Genomic DNA, 16,482 nt, shown 5'->3' with positions numbered 1-16,482 from the left:
GTTTATCATATCCCCAGTTTTTTTAGGTAAATATTAATACTAGGACATTTCCTATATGTGGCGGAATTTTCTCCAATGTTGTCAGAAAACTGAAGGCACAAAAACTTTTCAAATGTTTAGATTTTATTAATGTTTCACATCTTTTATTGTCAGTGTTCTCTTTCTGAGTATTTTTTAAAACTTGCATACTAACAGAGCACCTGCTTTAGTAATGTACATATGGTATATGATTTAAAATGTGTACTACTGAAATTCATGGATTGTTATCTGATTTACTTCCACAGTAATTCAACTATCTGATAAACTGCTGCTATAGTAATATCAGATTTTGTATATATTTTATTTTCTATGTTCATACAGTAGCCTTTAGTAAACATACCAACCTGATATGGCAGGATTGGGGGAGGTGGGTTGGAATAGGAAATAATAATGTGATGGGACAATCCTCAGCTCTCCAAGATGGAACCAAGGGACACTGATGTTCCTATGCTCACCCTGATGGCAACAATACAATTAGTTTTGGGTGCATTTTTATCCAAAGAAAGTTTCTCTCTCCTTACAGGTTATATAATAGCTACTATATAATTTGACAAACCAAAATTCTTTAAACAGTGTGAGAATTTTTAAATTTTCATGTCTTTTCCAGTGCCAAAAAATGAACCGCGGATATATAGAAAATAATAATGTCCCACACGACAATAATCAAATGGTTTTGGATATGATTCTTTGTTCTTTAATTGGGGTTCCTCAACCTATCAACTGGGAAAATGTGGCAAGATTGGTTCCAGGGTATTCATCCAAAGAGGTAGGCTTCTTTTTCTTCTCCCAACTCTTAACAGAAAAATTATTTCTAAGCATGTTCAAACTGGAAATATTGCTTACTATGATGTATATCGTAGGTATGTTGTAAATTTAGTGTTTGTACATAAATTCTCCAAAGAGCAATATTTTAACAACTGCTTCTGGAACTGAAGTTTAAGACAAGAGAGGAAAAATATTTATTCTTTGCAGTTCAGGGTATGTTTAATATTGTCAAAAGTTTATTTTTGTGAGATGGGTGGCTATACAAATTTTATTATCATTTTCAGCTATAGAAGTATACAATCATTTACATTAGAAACAAAGATAGCAGATTAAATCAAAATTACACAAGCCACTTGTCACCTTAATAATAACTTCATTCAAATATATATAAATATAAAACTATAACTAAGAGTGGGGGAGAAACAGTGGGAACAGGACGAACTTCTGATTTCCTGCTGACCTCCCGTGAGTTTCTATATAGGAATCTGGCAGAGAACATTAGAAATCCTCTCCCTTCCTTCCTTCCTTCCTTCCTTCCTTCCTTCCTTCCTTCCTTCTTTCCTTCCTTCCTTCCTTCCTTCCTTTCTTCCTTCCTGGCAGGGAAGTGCCTGCTGCTGGGTGCCTGGCAGGGAAGTGCCTGCTGCTGGGAACAAGGGATTGCAACATTGGCTGGGAAACTGTCACAGAATGTTGAAAAAGAAGACCACATGACTACAGCAATAGCCAGCAATGCAGTAGCAGCCAGTAGCACTAAAGCAGCCATAACCTCCCCAAATTTCATGCCCCCAGGATCATAGGTCCCATATTTTGGACACATTCTGTCAGTTAGCCAATTTGAGATATCTTAGTTCAATACTGTTGTCCTATGATGCATTGTTTCACCCAGTTAAAAGTTTTGACAATGAGACATACACACTTGCACACAAATACATCTCCTATGCACATATATGACACACCCTCCCTTGGACATAAATGCTGTGAAATGCAAAATGATAGGTAGAGGTTTATCTTTCTGTTTTTCATATCAGGTATTCCTGTTCAATTTTACTGTGCTAAGGAAAAATTTGCAGTAGGACCCATTTTTCCTTGATATCCTATTCCTATAATATAGTTGAGCTCAAAATCATGTTATGCTATAACGTGTCTTATTAGTTGGTGGTTTAATCTGAAATGTATCTAGCTATTGTTATTTTTAAAACATAGTTTATGGCTTAAAGTTAAGGATGAGGTCAACCATTATGCCTAATAAACAAATCATGGCTTAATACTATGTCCAGTGTTAGCCTAGTCCAATGATGGCTAAGCTTTTTGCCATTGCGTGCCAAAATCGGGGGAATTGCACACATGCATGCCTACACCCATGATTCAATGCGCCCCACACATGCGCGCATGACCCCTCTGCGCTCCCCCGCTTTTGGCACGCGATGACACGGTGGGCCAGGTAGGCCCATTTTTCACCCTCCCCAGGCTCCAGAGGCTTTCTAGGACCTTCCCCACCCCTCCAGATGCCGGAAACTGCCCGTTTGCCAACTTCTGGTGGGACCAGAAGGCCCGAAAATCAGTTGGCTGGCGTGCGCATGTGCGCTGGAGCTGAGCTAGGGCAACGCTTGCGTGCCCACCGATATGGCTCCTAGAAAGCCTCTGGAGCCTGGGGAGAGTGAAAAACGGGCCTTCCCCACCCCCACCCCGGAGGCCCTCCAGAGGCCAGAAACAGCCTGTTTCCTGACTTCCGGTCGGCCTGGAAGGCCCGAAAATCAGTTGAGTGGCATGCTGGAGCTGAGCTAGGGCAATTCTTGCGTGCCCACCGATATGGTTCTGCATGCCATCTGTGGCACGCGTACCATAGGTTCGCCATCATGGGTCTAGTCCACAACTCCATCCAATTCTCAAATTTTTGAGAATTTTTGATGTTTTGTGTATTATCTTATTTGTAAGTTGTCAAGCATCTGACTAGATTATGATGGGATGGAAATCTTATCTATGTACAAGTAGTCCTTGACTTATGACCAATTGCATAACAAGCTCCCGAAGTTATAACAAACCTCCCCAGAGCTATTTACAACCATTTTCAGAGTTACAGTTACCATCATATATTCCACAATCACGTGATCACATTTTGGGCACTTGGATATTGGTTCACCTTTACAGGTATTTGCAGCATCCTGTGTTCATGTGACCATGAATTGTGAATATTTTTTCCCTAGTTTCCAGCACTTCCAGTTCACTGCAAAAAACACCCATTGGGGAAAATAGATTTACTTAATGATCATAGCATTCGCCTAATGACCACCACAAAAAAAATCATAAAATTCACATCACCTGATGCCTTGATTTACAACTGCAACAACTTACAACTGTAACTGTAGGCTCAATTATGGTCATATATTGAGGACTACCTTTATGTATGTTCAAGCCTTTGGAGAAGTTGTCAGGATGTTATGATATGTTAACTGTTGTGATACTAAAGGTTGCTTACCCTGAATGTATTTTCAGAATTTATACTTTGAATTGTTGGCAAAGTGTGATGCTCTAGAACACGGTCTCAAACCCACCCCGTCATGTTGCCATCATGTGATGTATTAGACGGTTTTTTCCCTTCGTGGAGCTGGGGTGGGCATGACCCATGCGTGACACATCTGGCCCACGGGCCGCCAGTTTGACACCTCTGCTCTAGAACAATGTTTCATGTTAGTTTTGCTATTTTAGCATATTCTGTATACTAGTTATTATCTTAATCACAGTTCATATATTTTCCTGATTTAACAAATTGCTATATCCTAATCATAGTGATTTCAGTCATAATAAACTACAATACAAAATTGTTTAAATGTAGCTTTTCAAATTTCTGTTATGGCTTATGAATACAACTGAGAGATCAGTTGTATGCTAAGTAGGTCACTCACACATTTCTTTCAGAAGAATTTCTGTTTGGAGAATTAAGCAAAGCCTTTCCTCTGATGGGCAAAACCTCTTGTCCCTCCCCTCATCTCCTGCTCCCCCCACTGCAGTTTTTTTACCAAGCTCTTTCCACAGTGTGTGTTTTTCCACCAGCACCTGATCATGTCCGCATTTTGCCTGCCTGTTATATGGGCAATTTACTTCACTGAAGCCAGGACATGAAGGCAGCACTCCAATCCTACCTCAGGAACCTACTCTCAGGCACTCAGCAGCTCCCTAAAGACAAACCTCTAACTAAACTATCCATGTTGTAAACAGGAAAAATTTCAGAAGAAGGCAAGTAAAATGATCAGAGAGCTTAAACATCTTTTTTTAGGAGAAACTCTCTGAATTATTTGGGCCTTTAGCTTAAAATACAGGTAGTTGAAAAAGTACATAATTTATGGGCTTGATGATTAAAAAGGGTAGAATATAGAAAGAAGGGAGCCATGGAATAAGTGTAAAGCAGGGATCCCCAACCCCCGGTCCGTGGACTGGGACTGGACTGCGGCGTCCAGGAACGGGTCCACGCAAGCAAGCAAAGCCCCATCCGCAGAATGCAGGCAGCACACGAACCCCCACCTCAGGTCCATGGAAAACACTCTCTCTACAGAATCAGTCCCTAATGCCCAAAAGGTTGGGGGCCTCTGGTGTAAAGAGAGAATACAGTACACACGCATTATAACTGCTGTAAAAAATATTGGAAAGTACATCTTTTTTCCTTTTTTCTCTTTTTTTAAAAATTTCTAACTATTCGTCACTTTTCTTTTACTTTCTTTTCCTTTTTTCCTTTAAATTTCTATTGTTTTTACTTTGCCAAAAACTTATTTTATAAAAAATAATTTTAAAAAAGAAAGATAATCGAGTATATAAAATCATAAACTGCATAAAAAGCACATATAGGGGTAAATTTTCTCCCTCTCTCAGAATATTAAGATCAGGAATTATCTAATAAAAGTTTATTGAAAGGAAAATTGGACCAGGAAAAAAATAGGTAACTTTTTTTTTGGCCTTAGGATACTTAACCTATAAAATTCTTTGCCACAAGATGAAACACACTAATTTACATACATTTAAAAGCGGATTGAATAAATTCATGGAAAAACATTTATGAACTGTTTTTTTTCCCCCTTGAAAACTTTGTTATATCTAGGTTGAGTATCTTTGAATCAGCCGTGTCCAATCTGTGGTCCATAGGCCATATGCAGATAGTAAAAATATTTTTTTAAAGGAAGCTTGTTATTTATAGACATAAACTATATTATATATATTTTTATGCCATCCAAGACAATTCCTCTTGACTCATTGTGACCCAGGCAAGTCAAACATGGACAACTGTGTTCTAAATATTAATTAGAGCAAAACAATAACAGGAGAAGGATTAGTCTCCATTTCTTGCTTGAGATTATCTCAGAAGCATCTGGTTGTGAGAAACAAAACAGTATGGATCTTGGCCTGATTCAGGGGGATTTCTATTATGTTATTAATCTCAGCAACCTAGGCAAGGTAAGATGTCTAACTAAATATAGTTTTCTCTACTATATTTTGACAGTGTGCAAAAAGGTTTGATGAGTTGAAAAGCAATGGAAGTTCTCCAGTGGATAACCAGTTCAATCCACTAATGGCCAGTGGTGCGAAACCTGTGGAAACACTAGCTGGTTATATTAAATCATCACTTCTTGATACTCAGGATGAGTTACAAGAACCCTCTAGTGAAAATGATCCAATTTCTTTAAATGGTAGGCTTTAATCAGTTCTGCTCTTGTGTTTATAGAATTATGCATGTTATTTTTCTCCTGTTGATAAAGATTGCTTTTGTCAATCTATATATCACTTATATATATATCAATATATATCAATATATATGTATCAACTATGTATCACTTTTCAGATTAAACCAGAATGGACTTTTTAAATTAATGTTGGATTTCTTAAAATGTATATCCATTTTCTACCAAACAAAGAAGTCAAAAAAACTTGACTTCTTGGGTAACTACCCTTAAAAGTAGTTAAAACAATTAGGCCTCAAAAGTATATCATACTTCTGTTATGTATTGAACAGAACCATACAAATTATTTCTTACAGGCTGAAGTTATTTTGTTTTATGAAACTTGTATGAACCAAGCTGTAATTAACCCTTTATCAGCATTTTTTTAAAAAACGGTGCTTTCCAGGAATGTTGCCAACCAATTTATAGTCTATAAACCAAGGAAGCTGTATAAACCATACAAGGAACCTACCAAGAATTTAAGGCATATACAGTAGGTATGTAATATAGAGATAGGCCTCGATTTAGGATTGCAGTAGGGAAAATTTATCATTAAGCAGTGCAGTTGTTAAGTAAGGCATCATGTAACCACACCCAATTTTATTGTTTGCTCAGAAATCACATGAGACTGACTAGTGACATCCTAATGGCTTCCCCATTGATTCTTCCTGTCAGAAGCCATCTGGGAAAGTTGCAAATGGCAATCACCTTACTACAGAGTGCTGCAACTGTTGTATATGTGAACTAGTTGCCAAGTGTCCAGATCATGAATATGTGACCACAGGAATGCTGCAATGGTTTAAATGTAAGGAGCAGTCCTAAGTCATTTTTTCAACTCCATTGCAACTTCAAACAGTCGCTAAACAAATGGTAATTAAATGACTGCTACCTGTAGTACAATGCTTAGAGTTTGAAGACAAACTTTCAGATGTTCTCGGGGATGGCTGAGAAAAGGCAACTGATACCATTGCTGCTCAAGATAATTCTAGGTGCTAAGCACTATGCAAGGTGCTCAGAGACCATTTCAAAAATACTGTCATTGAATATGGTGGTATATATATCAGGTGATGAAATCTTACACAAATAGCATATGCGTAGGTCTAGAAAAATAAGGCACAACTAGAGAGCAGAATGAGTGAAAGTGTGCAAGTGAAAACAATATATAGTGTGAAGGAGATAAACGGAAGTGTGTTCTATAAACAACTGTGTGATGAGACAGTGAAAACTGAGAAAAGAAAGATTCTACATAAGAATTATGTGTCAAAATCACTTATCTCCTCCTGAAACCTGCTAATTTATGTAAGTGAGAGGGAAAGAGTCTGCAAATTAGAATTTACCAGACAAAAACTGATTACATATCTATTTAGGATATTAACATGTAAACAAATCTGTGATACAAATAACATAGATCAGGGGTGTCAAACTCATGTCGTCCCGTGATGTATCATGACTTTTTCTCCTAGGCATAGGCATGGCCAGCCCATGACACATCTGACACATCTGGCCTGCGGGCCGCGTGTTTGACACCCCTGACATAGTTGAAGAGTTATTGGTATTGAGTGCTGTTCTTTTCAGGGATTTGTTTTATGCATAACTTACTGGGAATATACAGCAATCCTATTTTACCTGTCCTGTCAATAATCAGAGATTTAGTATTATCATTTTTTTTTAATTAGAAGCTATTTCTTTAGCTATGTTAAATAAGAAAAACACAGGCACATTCCAGTGGATTTTTTTAAAAAATGTTCATTTGTATTTTAACAAGGAATTGGCAAAGAAGGAAGTATTTGACAAGGGCAGAAATAACTGCCACATTACATTGACCATTATGTTATGCATAAGTCAGAAGTGGTATATTTGTTTAAGCACATTTGCACTTACTTTCCCATAAAGCATATTAGACAACATGTACTATATAGTAGTACATGGAGTTTTGCTGATTTTTCTTCTCTCTTGCAAGTGCAAATAAACTCTGAGATTAAAAAGATTTGCCCATTTACTTTTCTTCTACTTGGGTTGTATTAATTTTTTTTAAAAAAAGACTTTTTTTTCCTGAAAATGCATTAAAAGTATTCTTTTAAAATTTAAATAACTATCACATCATTCCTTTGACTATGGAACACTGCTTACCACACATGAGAAGTACACATCTCAACATTATGACCTAATGCTTTTTCTCCCCACTTGTATTTAAGGAAAGTCAAGTATAGCTTCCTCAAGGAATTGTTCTTCAGAAAGTGAAAAATGCCCTGCACTTAAAGGTGGAGAAAATGCTGATGAAACTGAAGGGTAGGAAGATGGCTGTTTCATTTTAAACAGCTAGATTAACCTTAGTCTTTTTGCTGGGTACTTATATACTTCTCTATATTTTATGGAATTTCAGAGGGAGGGATTGGGAGTTTTGTGGGGGAGCATTGACTTGCTAAAGGAAAAAAAAACCATTCAAAATATGTGTTCCATGTGAAAAATAAATTTGATCAGGTCTAAAAATATTACAGATGACAGTATCGTAGCCTTTCCAATTAATTACAGTTTTGCAAACATTCTAATTCTGGATGCCTTAATAATCACATAATTATAATGTGTTTTATGATTTAGTAAAACAGTATTAGATTATAGGGGAATAGAGTTGGAGAAGTAAATGTTTAGCCCAGCGTGACAGGAATACTGTTTCTCTGGATTATCTTGGCAAATGGAATTATGGGATTCCTGTATGTCATTTTTCAATAAGGGAAGTTTCAGTTGCGAAAAGACTCTTGCTCCTGATTCCACAGTGAACTTGAAAAGGATCAGTACCAGCTTTCTCTTTCATCTTTATTCAGTGAGTCTTTGAAACCTTTCTCTTCAAAACTCAGTTTTCTCAAGGAGTCAATGTATTGTAGTTGCCAACAGATTTATAGCGAGCCTCCCTTTGCTTGGGTACAGATTTTATTTAAGAGGAAATATCCAAAAATGGTCTGCAGTATTTAGGAGTTCTGTGACAAATTATCTAGGAAAAAAAATACCTTATTGTTGTGTTTGTAAAAAGCAAATAGCTCTTATAAGCCTTGGAACTTTTCCTTCTAACCAAATGAGTTTTGCTAGGAGTGAAAGTTCCAGTGTGTGACAAACATTCACTGTCCCCCAGGTCTTCTTCATTCATCTGCATAGAGGATGAGACTTTGGGTATCTTTTTTCCTACCTTTCTTTTCTGCTTTTCACACCTCAGTATAAATAAATAAAATTCTGTATATAGGAATTTCTTTAAAAATCATAGAGTAGATAAGCAAGATAACTTTAGCTAAATGTAATTTTTTAAAAACATGTTTGTAATTAATAAAGGACTAAAAGCAGCAATTTCTTGTGCTTTTTGTCTTCAGAAGACAGTCTTCAGTGGAATCTAATAGAGATTAAGCTAGTTGTTAACCCTATTGGATTAGAATTGTGCGAACGTAGATTCAAATTCCCACTCATCAATAAAGTTCCATGGATGGGTTTGAGACAAACAATATTTTTGGCATTTTTTAATTTTTGAAGGAAATGAATAGATAGCATAAAAAATGTGTCCAGTAGTAGAGAAAATGAAAATCCAGACTACACACCTAGTTCTATTATTTACTTACTTACTTATTTATTTATTTATTTATTTATTTATTTATTTATTTAGCTAGCTAGCTAGCTAGCTAGCTAGTATGGCCGCCCATTTCAACAAGTACCGTAATTGTGAGCGATAAAATTAAAAAGAAAATAAAAACAATGACAATAATACAAGAATTAAAATACATAGCAGCCAAGAATAAATCAAACATAATTACTAAAATAACTAAAAAACAGGTCCCTGCGTACACTTGAGGTCCTGGCCTGGACATGGAGCTGCATTTTTAAGGACCTTTAAGGAAAAGCCAGCAGGGTTAGGGCCGTCCTGATCTCTAGAAGGAGGGAAAATGTAACAAAAAGCAGGAGTTATGACAGAAATAAAATCACCTTCTTGGCCTCGCCAACTGGCATTCCTTGAATCCCAGACAATAGGACCCAAGCATGGCCATCCTGCCTGACTTTTCCAAATGCTGTTTGGAGTTTTGCTCCTAGCAGATCCTTGCTAGTTCTTAAGAGCAGTTCAGTGAACTACTAGTATTGAATGCAACTGTGTTTATATATTTCTGTTTGGGCAAAATATTTGTATGCGAATAACAGGTCTGCATGCATTATCTGCTATTGTGTCTTGAGGCACACAGAACATAAGCAAATTTAGAAAATTTAGATAATAAAAACAGAAGTTAGAAATATCGGGATATAAAAAGGACCAATGTTATAAAGGAGATTTGTTAAAGTTGAGAGTAAAATATCATTATTATAGAATTAATATTATTGTGATGAATACTATTGTAAACATTTTGATTATGATTTCCTAAAAATAATTGTACCGACAACACACTGTTTGATTGAAATTGAATTTTTATGTTAAATAAAAAAACAAATAATTAAAAAAAAAGAACATAAGCAAATTAAGCATGTTCATAAATGTTTCACTTTGCTTAATTTTACTTTGGAGAAATTGAAAGAAGCTATACTGATCTGTTTCCCAGTAATTATGTATTTTACACATCTCCATAATTATGTGGGATTCTTTTATTGCTTCTTATCAAACATAGCTACAGTGTGCTTTAAATGCATGTTTACCCAGCTCACTGGTCTACTAAGCCAACTATATTTTAGTATTCAATTATCCTTTTCCTACTTTAGTGTTCCTTAACTTTTTTCATACATTAAAATATCATTATAACTTGAAAATCTATGTTTTTGTCTCATGAAAGTATTATACAAACAATTAATGCATACATCTAAGAAAATACATTTCCATAACAGTAAAATTGTACCTAAATTTAAAATTGAACAATAATGTTCATAAATTATTCTAATATTCCAGATAATGAAAATAATATTCCTCCCTATGATTTTTCCTTCTTAAATAAAGGCCAAATATGGTGATCCATGTGTGTGATGAAGCAAAAAATCTGAAGGAAGATTTTGTTTGCCCACGAGATCTATTGATTTCTGAAATGAAGTACTTTGCCGAATATCTATCAATGGATGCCCAACGCTGGGAAGAAGTGGACATTTCAGTTCACTGTGACGTTCACATCTTTAACTGGTTGATAAGATATGTTAAAAGGAACACTAAGGAATATGAGGTTGATGAAATACCCACCTTAGGTAAAAGAAAATATATTCATTTTTGCCACAAATTTTTTGAAAACCTGACTCCTACATCAGATCAAAAATCTGATTGCAAATATGGCTTTGAAAGGTGATTTTCCTTTCCTGTTCTGCTTTTGATGATGAAAGCCTAATCTATACTAACAAGAAAAGCTGAAATAAGGTATAAAATTTAATGGGATTCATGTCTTACAAAATTAGTATAGTACAAGTGCTACACAACTTAATTTGTTAACAGTGGTTAAGAAGTTGGGGATTCCCATTTAACCTCCTTCATTCTCATGCATAGATTCACAGTTTCCTTTTGAGAAATAATTATGGCCCTGTTATTTTGCACTCTGTATACAGAAACCACCCAATCAAATTTGGGATTTGATCCAGAAATGTGGTAATGACTTGATATGTTCTGGTTTACTCCATAGCTAATCTAATCTAAATTAGTGCATGGATTTGATGCAAATGTTTAGGATGAAGGATATCAAAGATACTAAAAATTGATGCAGAACTTTCTAAGTACCCTACTTTAAAGTCTGGTTTCTAAAGGTTACTACTTATAACCTTTTTAAAAGACAGAATGTGGAAAATTATAATGATAGCCTCAATGGTGAAAAATATCTGCCCCTATTTTAGGAGGAGAAAGTTTGTTTATATATATATATATACACATCTCTATATGTCTGTGTGTGTCTGTGTGTGTGTATTTATGTATGTAAATAGATAAATGCTAGGGAGTGCTAGGGATGGGTAACAAGCGGTCCTTGCTGCTCTCTGAGCTTGATTTTTTTTTTTTTTAATTTGATTTATATGCCGCCCTTCTCCGGAGACTCAGGGCGGCTTACAGTGCATTAAGCAATAGCCTTCATACTTTTGTATATTTTATACAAAGTCAGCTTATTGCCCCCACAAACTGGGTCCTCATTTAACCTACCTTAGAAAGGATGGAAGGCTGAGTCAACCTTGAGCCTTGGAGAGATTCGAACCAGCAGTAAATTGCAGGCAGCTGTGTTAATAACAGGGTGCTTTAAACCACTGTAGTACCAAGGCTCTTTTGTTTCCTTGCAGACATTTCATTATCAAACTAGGTAACATCATCAGTGCTAGTTAGAGAGTAGGGTTTGCTCTCTTTTTATATACCAGCGGTTTGCCCTGTCAGTGTTGGTAGAAATAGTTTTGGTGGTTCCTTGATTGGGTAGAATGCTCTTGATACCATCAATCAAGATTAATTCCAGGAGAAATCAGTAGAAGATTTAAGTATACACTCAGCTTTCCCTTCACTGAAATTCATGGTATTAATGTGATTCTGACGTATTAATGTGATTCTGACGTAATCAAACAATTTTTAGCATTTTAGCATTTTTTATCTTTTTAAAAAATACTGTTCAAGTAGTTGTTAGTTCTCACTTATGTTCTGTATAGCATGTGTTAAAGTTTGCATAGTGTAGTAAACACAGTTTATTTAATTGAAACTAAGGGAAAGGAGCATGCTATCCACACGCCCCATTTTTCCTTGGTTTCTTACGTCTTGTATCATTGCACTACAAATTTTTGGGAGCAGTATTCTAACCTTAAAAAAAGGTTAAAATGCATGTGTTATATTTCTTCTAAGCTTAACAACCATTTTGTCAAAAAAGACCCAACAGCAGTTCCCACCCCCATTCCTTAAACAGAACGAACAACCAATTTTAGGTCTGATCCTTTAGATGATCTCACCAAATCACTCCCATGGCTCTCAGAGCCTTTCTCATCACCATAATCATCTGTAAGAGTTCTGGCTATATAAAGATTGCCCATACCCGGTTTAAAACCAGATCTTTCCTTTCCTTTCCAGATCTTTCCTTTCCTTAAAGGAGGAAGCACAACTATTTTTAGATCATGAAAGATTTATTTCCAGGGTGGAAAATAATATGCTAGGTTAGCAATGCTAGTATCAAAATTACAGGTATTTGTGGGGAAATTGGGCTTTCCATAATATTGCTTTGTTTTCAAATGTGATTCTGATCCAGTTTTATATCTGATCTAAAGTGCAAACATTTTTAAAAACTGAGTGCGCTTTCATACTGTCTAATTTATAAGGGACTGAGGTTAGATATATGGAAATTTGAAACTAGTCTTCTGTTCAACTAAGCTTTCAATATTGAGAGCCCATTCCTCTCTGAAAACAGACAATTTTGTTTTCAAAAAAAGAGAGATTGATAGCTTGAAACTCAAAATTCTACACTGTGAATATGTTGTATAACACATTTAAAACTTCAGGATTTAAATTCTGAATCTTGGTTTGAGATAGTTTCCTTAGTTTCTTTGTATTGTGGGGCTTGTTTTGTCATAATAATGTGAACTGTAAATCTCTACAATATTTCTGACTGCAATTAGGATAAAAATTAGTAAGAATCAAATAATTATTTAGCCTTAAATATTAAGCAGTTTAATTATTTAGATATAGATGTAAGTAGAATGGAAAAATCTAAATTATACAAGCATAATACAAGGTCAAGGTAGTTGATTAAAGGGCCCAAAATAAATCTCCAAACTTTCTCTTATTCCATTTTTATAGAATGTGGATTTTCTGAAGCAAGACATCTTTTATAATGTTTCCTTTGATTTTTAACTATCTTGCAATATTTGTAAATATAATAACTTTTCAATTTGTTATCTTGTTTTTTTTTTTAGAACCAAGCAATGTCATTTCAATTCTTATTTCCTCTGAATTCCTGAAGATGGATTCTTTAGTGAGTATACTATAGCAATAAGCATTCTGTATTTTTGGTGTTCTAAATTCATCTAGAATGAGAACATACAGCTCACCGAGCTGATCTGTGTGGTCTGAAATCCCATTATACTTGTTATTCCATTACAGTTTTGGGAGCTACTCAGCATTACCCAGGAGAAATTATGGTCATGTACAATAGATCTTTGCTAATGGCTACAAATTGCTTATAGATATCTTCTTTTTTTTCTCTATATCTTTTTTTAAAAACTTAAATCCTTTTATTCCAAATCAAATAATATTTGGTATTAGAAATGCCTCATGTTGGCTTTTATGGAGAAAATCTGTGTGATTGCTAAGAACCAACACCAGCTTGATGGTGCACAATTAATCCAGCTGGTTTAAGCAAGAAGGTTAATTTAACATTAAATCTTTCTTGATGAGTCTCTCTGTGATATTTCCTAAAGCAGGAACTGCAGAAGTTTATAGAACCTTTAAAAAGATCGTGATTTGCCTTAATTTCTAAACTCTTAAAAAATGTAGACTGTATTTTCCAAACATTTGCTAAGCAAAAATGACAATATATTAATCCTTTATATGCATGTCCCTGTCTTGCAATATTGTTATGTTTTTACTTACAAATGTATAATTAGAGTTATTTGAAAAGGTGCTTAAAAACTAGTTTAGATTTGGAGGTAGGACATGTTATCATCCAAAATAATTAGTTTCATGCCTGTTGAAATGCTGTAAAAATAAGGCTATATGAATGTCCAATTGTATGCAAGTTATCTTCAAAGATTAATTAGTGTAGTACAAAATCTTCGCCATTGTTAAGAATGACCAAACTTACTGGGATTGCTGGGCTGGGGCCAGTACTAGTTTTGGGAGAAGTATCCCAGACACGAAGAAAAAAAAAATCCCAGTTTGTAGGACCACATCCCATCCAGCAACAACCCAAGCAACAATAGTCGTCTGCTAGTAATTTCTGTGTTCATTGCTCATTGCACATACATAAAACTTGAGAAGATTTCCATGCTTGAACTAGCAAAAAGATTAGCCAGTGGTGTAGGAATACAGAAAGCTCTTAACACCCTGCTAATTATTGTCTGGATTTTTGCAGTCCCAAAGTATTGCTCAAGTTGGAGGGAAACAGTAGTTCAGGAAGCAGTATTCAAAGAAATGGCATCAGATAATCAGGCTCTCTTGGTTGAGCTTGAGTTTTCTTTCATTCAAGTTGGATGTACCTCATAGAGGATGGAAAATGGAAATGGAAATGGAAAAAGAGAATTAATTCATTCTATTTCCTGATTGATAGAAGGGTCTGTTGTTTGTTAAGCATTCTTGAACTTGATTTGACTTGGAAATCATATAAGTACAATAGAGAGCAGGAAATGGAAATGTATGGAATATTTAAAGCTGCTTTCTTAGAGAAGTCCCTCCAAACTTTTAACTGCCATCTTTTTTAAAAAATAGAAAAGAATGTGCAGTATTCCTATTTTTAGAGAACTGGTCATCTTGCTAATTACATATTTCATAGATAATGGGAAAATTAAATTCTTTGACTTGTAGTTACCATCAAATCCAAATTTTGCATAAACTACGAAAAACGTTTCTTGTCTGCATGTTCATACACACATCAGAAAAAGATAGGAATTGCTCCACCCACTCCTAGCCTCAGACTGATCAATCCAGCATGTTCTTCCCCAACTCCATTCCAACCTTAATCGATAACAGTAAGTATTTGAATCTCTGTATGTAAAAGTGTCTGAGTGATTCATTTCCTCTGGTCATTGGATTGTCCTAATGCTTTTCTTGGAATATGAAAATGCTGTCAGAAATATTTGTATGACTATTCAGTAGTAAGTGAGTTATGTTTATGTTTTTTAGGTAGAAAAATGTATTAATTATTGCCACAAGAATATGAGTACAATTGTAGCCACGCCATGCAATATGAACTGCATTAATGCTAACCTACTAACCCGCATAACTGATCTATTCACACATAATGAAGTAGAAGAGGTGAAGGACAAGAGAGATAAATTTAAGAGGTACTTTCTGAGCAAAACAATATCTTACCATTGTCTCCTTTCCTTTTGTATTCATATTATCATTAGTTTGAAAGAAATATTACTAATTGCATAATTGAGACCAGTATTTAGTTAATTATGATAGCTCCCAGAACAAAGTTTGAGCTTCAACAAAATCATAGAAATTAGATCAATTAGTAAATAAAAATGTCCTGTCCTTGGATATAGCACAATCACCAAATGTACCAAGCCTGAGAAACTATTAATGTATTAATTGTGATTAGTTCTGGGCATCATACTTTCATAGGATTCTGAAAAAGTGGAATAGTATTACTAGGCTTTCTCCAAGTCAGTAAAAATTATCAAAGAAACTAAGACCTGAAAAGAGATTGAGATAGGAGGTATTAGCTTGAAAAAAGTTACCGAGGAGGCTGTTAAATATCTGCAAATATCTGAAAAGATGTCACATAAAATAAGGTCAGGACTTGTCCAATATATTAAAGTTCAAATGGCTAAGAATTTATTTGAGTTTGTGAGTAGCCATCTCCCTACCAAATTGTATTAACTATTGAAGGGACTTTCATTGCCTGCTTGTGAATTTTGTTGTGATGGCAATTTCAAATCCTTTGAATATGGCAGAGTTACTCTTTAGTTCTCAGCTAATATTCAGAACTGCCTGGGCAATTTCCTTGCTCTATCAGAAAAGTATAATCTATGTAACCGAGTTCAGATTATTCTCTCTATCAGGAATTAAGAACTAAATACAGGAAAGAGCAAAATACCATGCAAGGAACCCGAATCACTGCAACAATTTTTTTAAAAAAATGCTGCAATATTATAAGCACTTTTCTTCTGTTTGTAATGTAACATTTAGAATGTGAATGAAAAATGATAATTCATTTTTATGAGTCTTTTTCTTTTGTAACTAATAGCAAACTTTTTTGTAAGAAGATAGAAAGACTGTTTGATCCAGAGTATCAGAATGCAGATTCTAAGGGAAATGCTGCAACCCTTTACAGGTATACAGCTCTCCATTGCTTTGCAC

At 35.1% G+C, this 16,482-nt stretch overlaps 1 protein-coding gene across 2 annotated transcripts in view; it reads left to right on the top strand.

Moving 5' to 3' along the window:
* Positions 1-655: 655 nt before the first annotated feature.
* The window catches only part of SANBR (SANT and BTB domain regulator of CSR), a 28,432-nt gene continuing 12,605 nt past the window's right edge, over positions 656-16,482 (top strand). For both annotated transcript variants that reach the window (XM_070947451.1, XM_070947443.1), the window contains exons 1-7: positions 656-805; positions 5,294-5,480; positions 7,706-7,799; positions 10,465-10,703; positions 13,374-13,432; positions 15,298-15,458; positions 16,370-16,456. In XM_070947451.1, coding sequence (XP_070803552.1) covers positions 656-805; positions 5,294-5,480; positions 7,706-7,799; positions 10,465-10,703; positions 13,374-13,432; positions 15,298-15,458; positions 16,370-16,456 — 977 coding nt within the window. The remainder of the gene's footprint in view (positions 806-5,293; positions 5,481-7,705; positions 7,800-10,464; positions 10,704-13,373; positions 13,433-15,297; positions 15,459-16,369; positions 16,457-16,482) is intronic.

This window comes from Pituophis catenifer, unplaced genomic scaffold (assembly GCF_029215685.1).
Source record: "Pituophis catenifer annectens isolate HBS135680 unplaced genomic scaffold, rPitCat1.0.hap2 SCAF_1, whole genome shotgun sequence".
Lineage (NCBI taxonomy): Eukaryota > Metazoa > Chordata > Lepidosauria > Squamata > Colubridae > Pituophis > Pituophis catenifer.
This window is presented reverse-complemented; position numbering and strand designations above follow the sequence as displayed.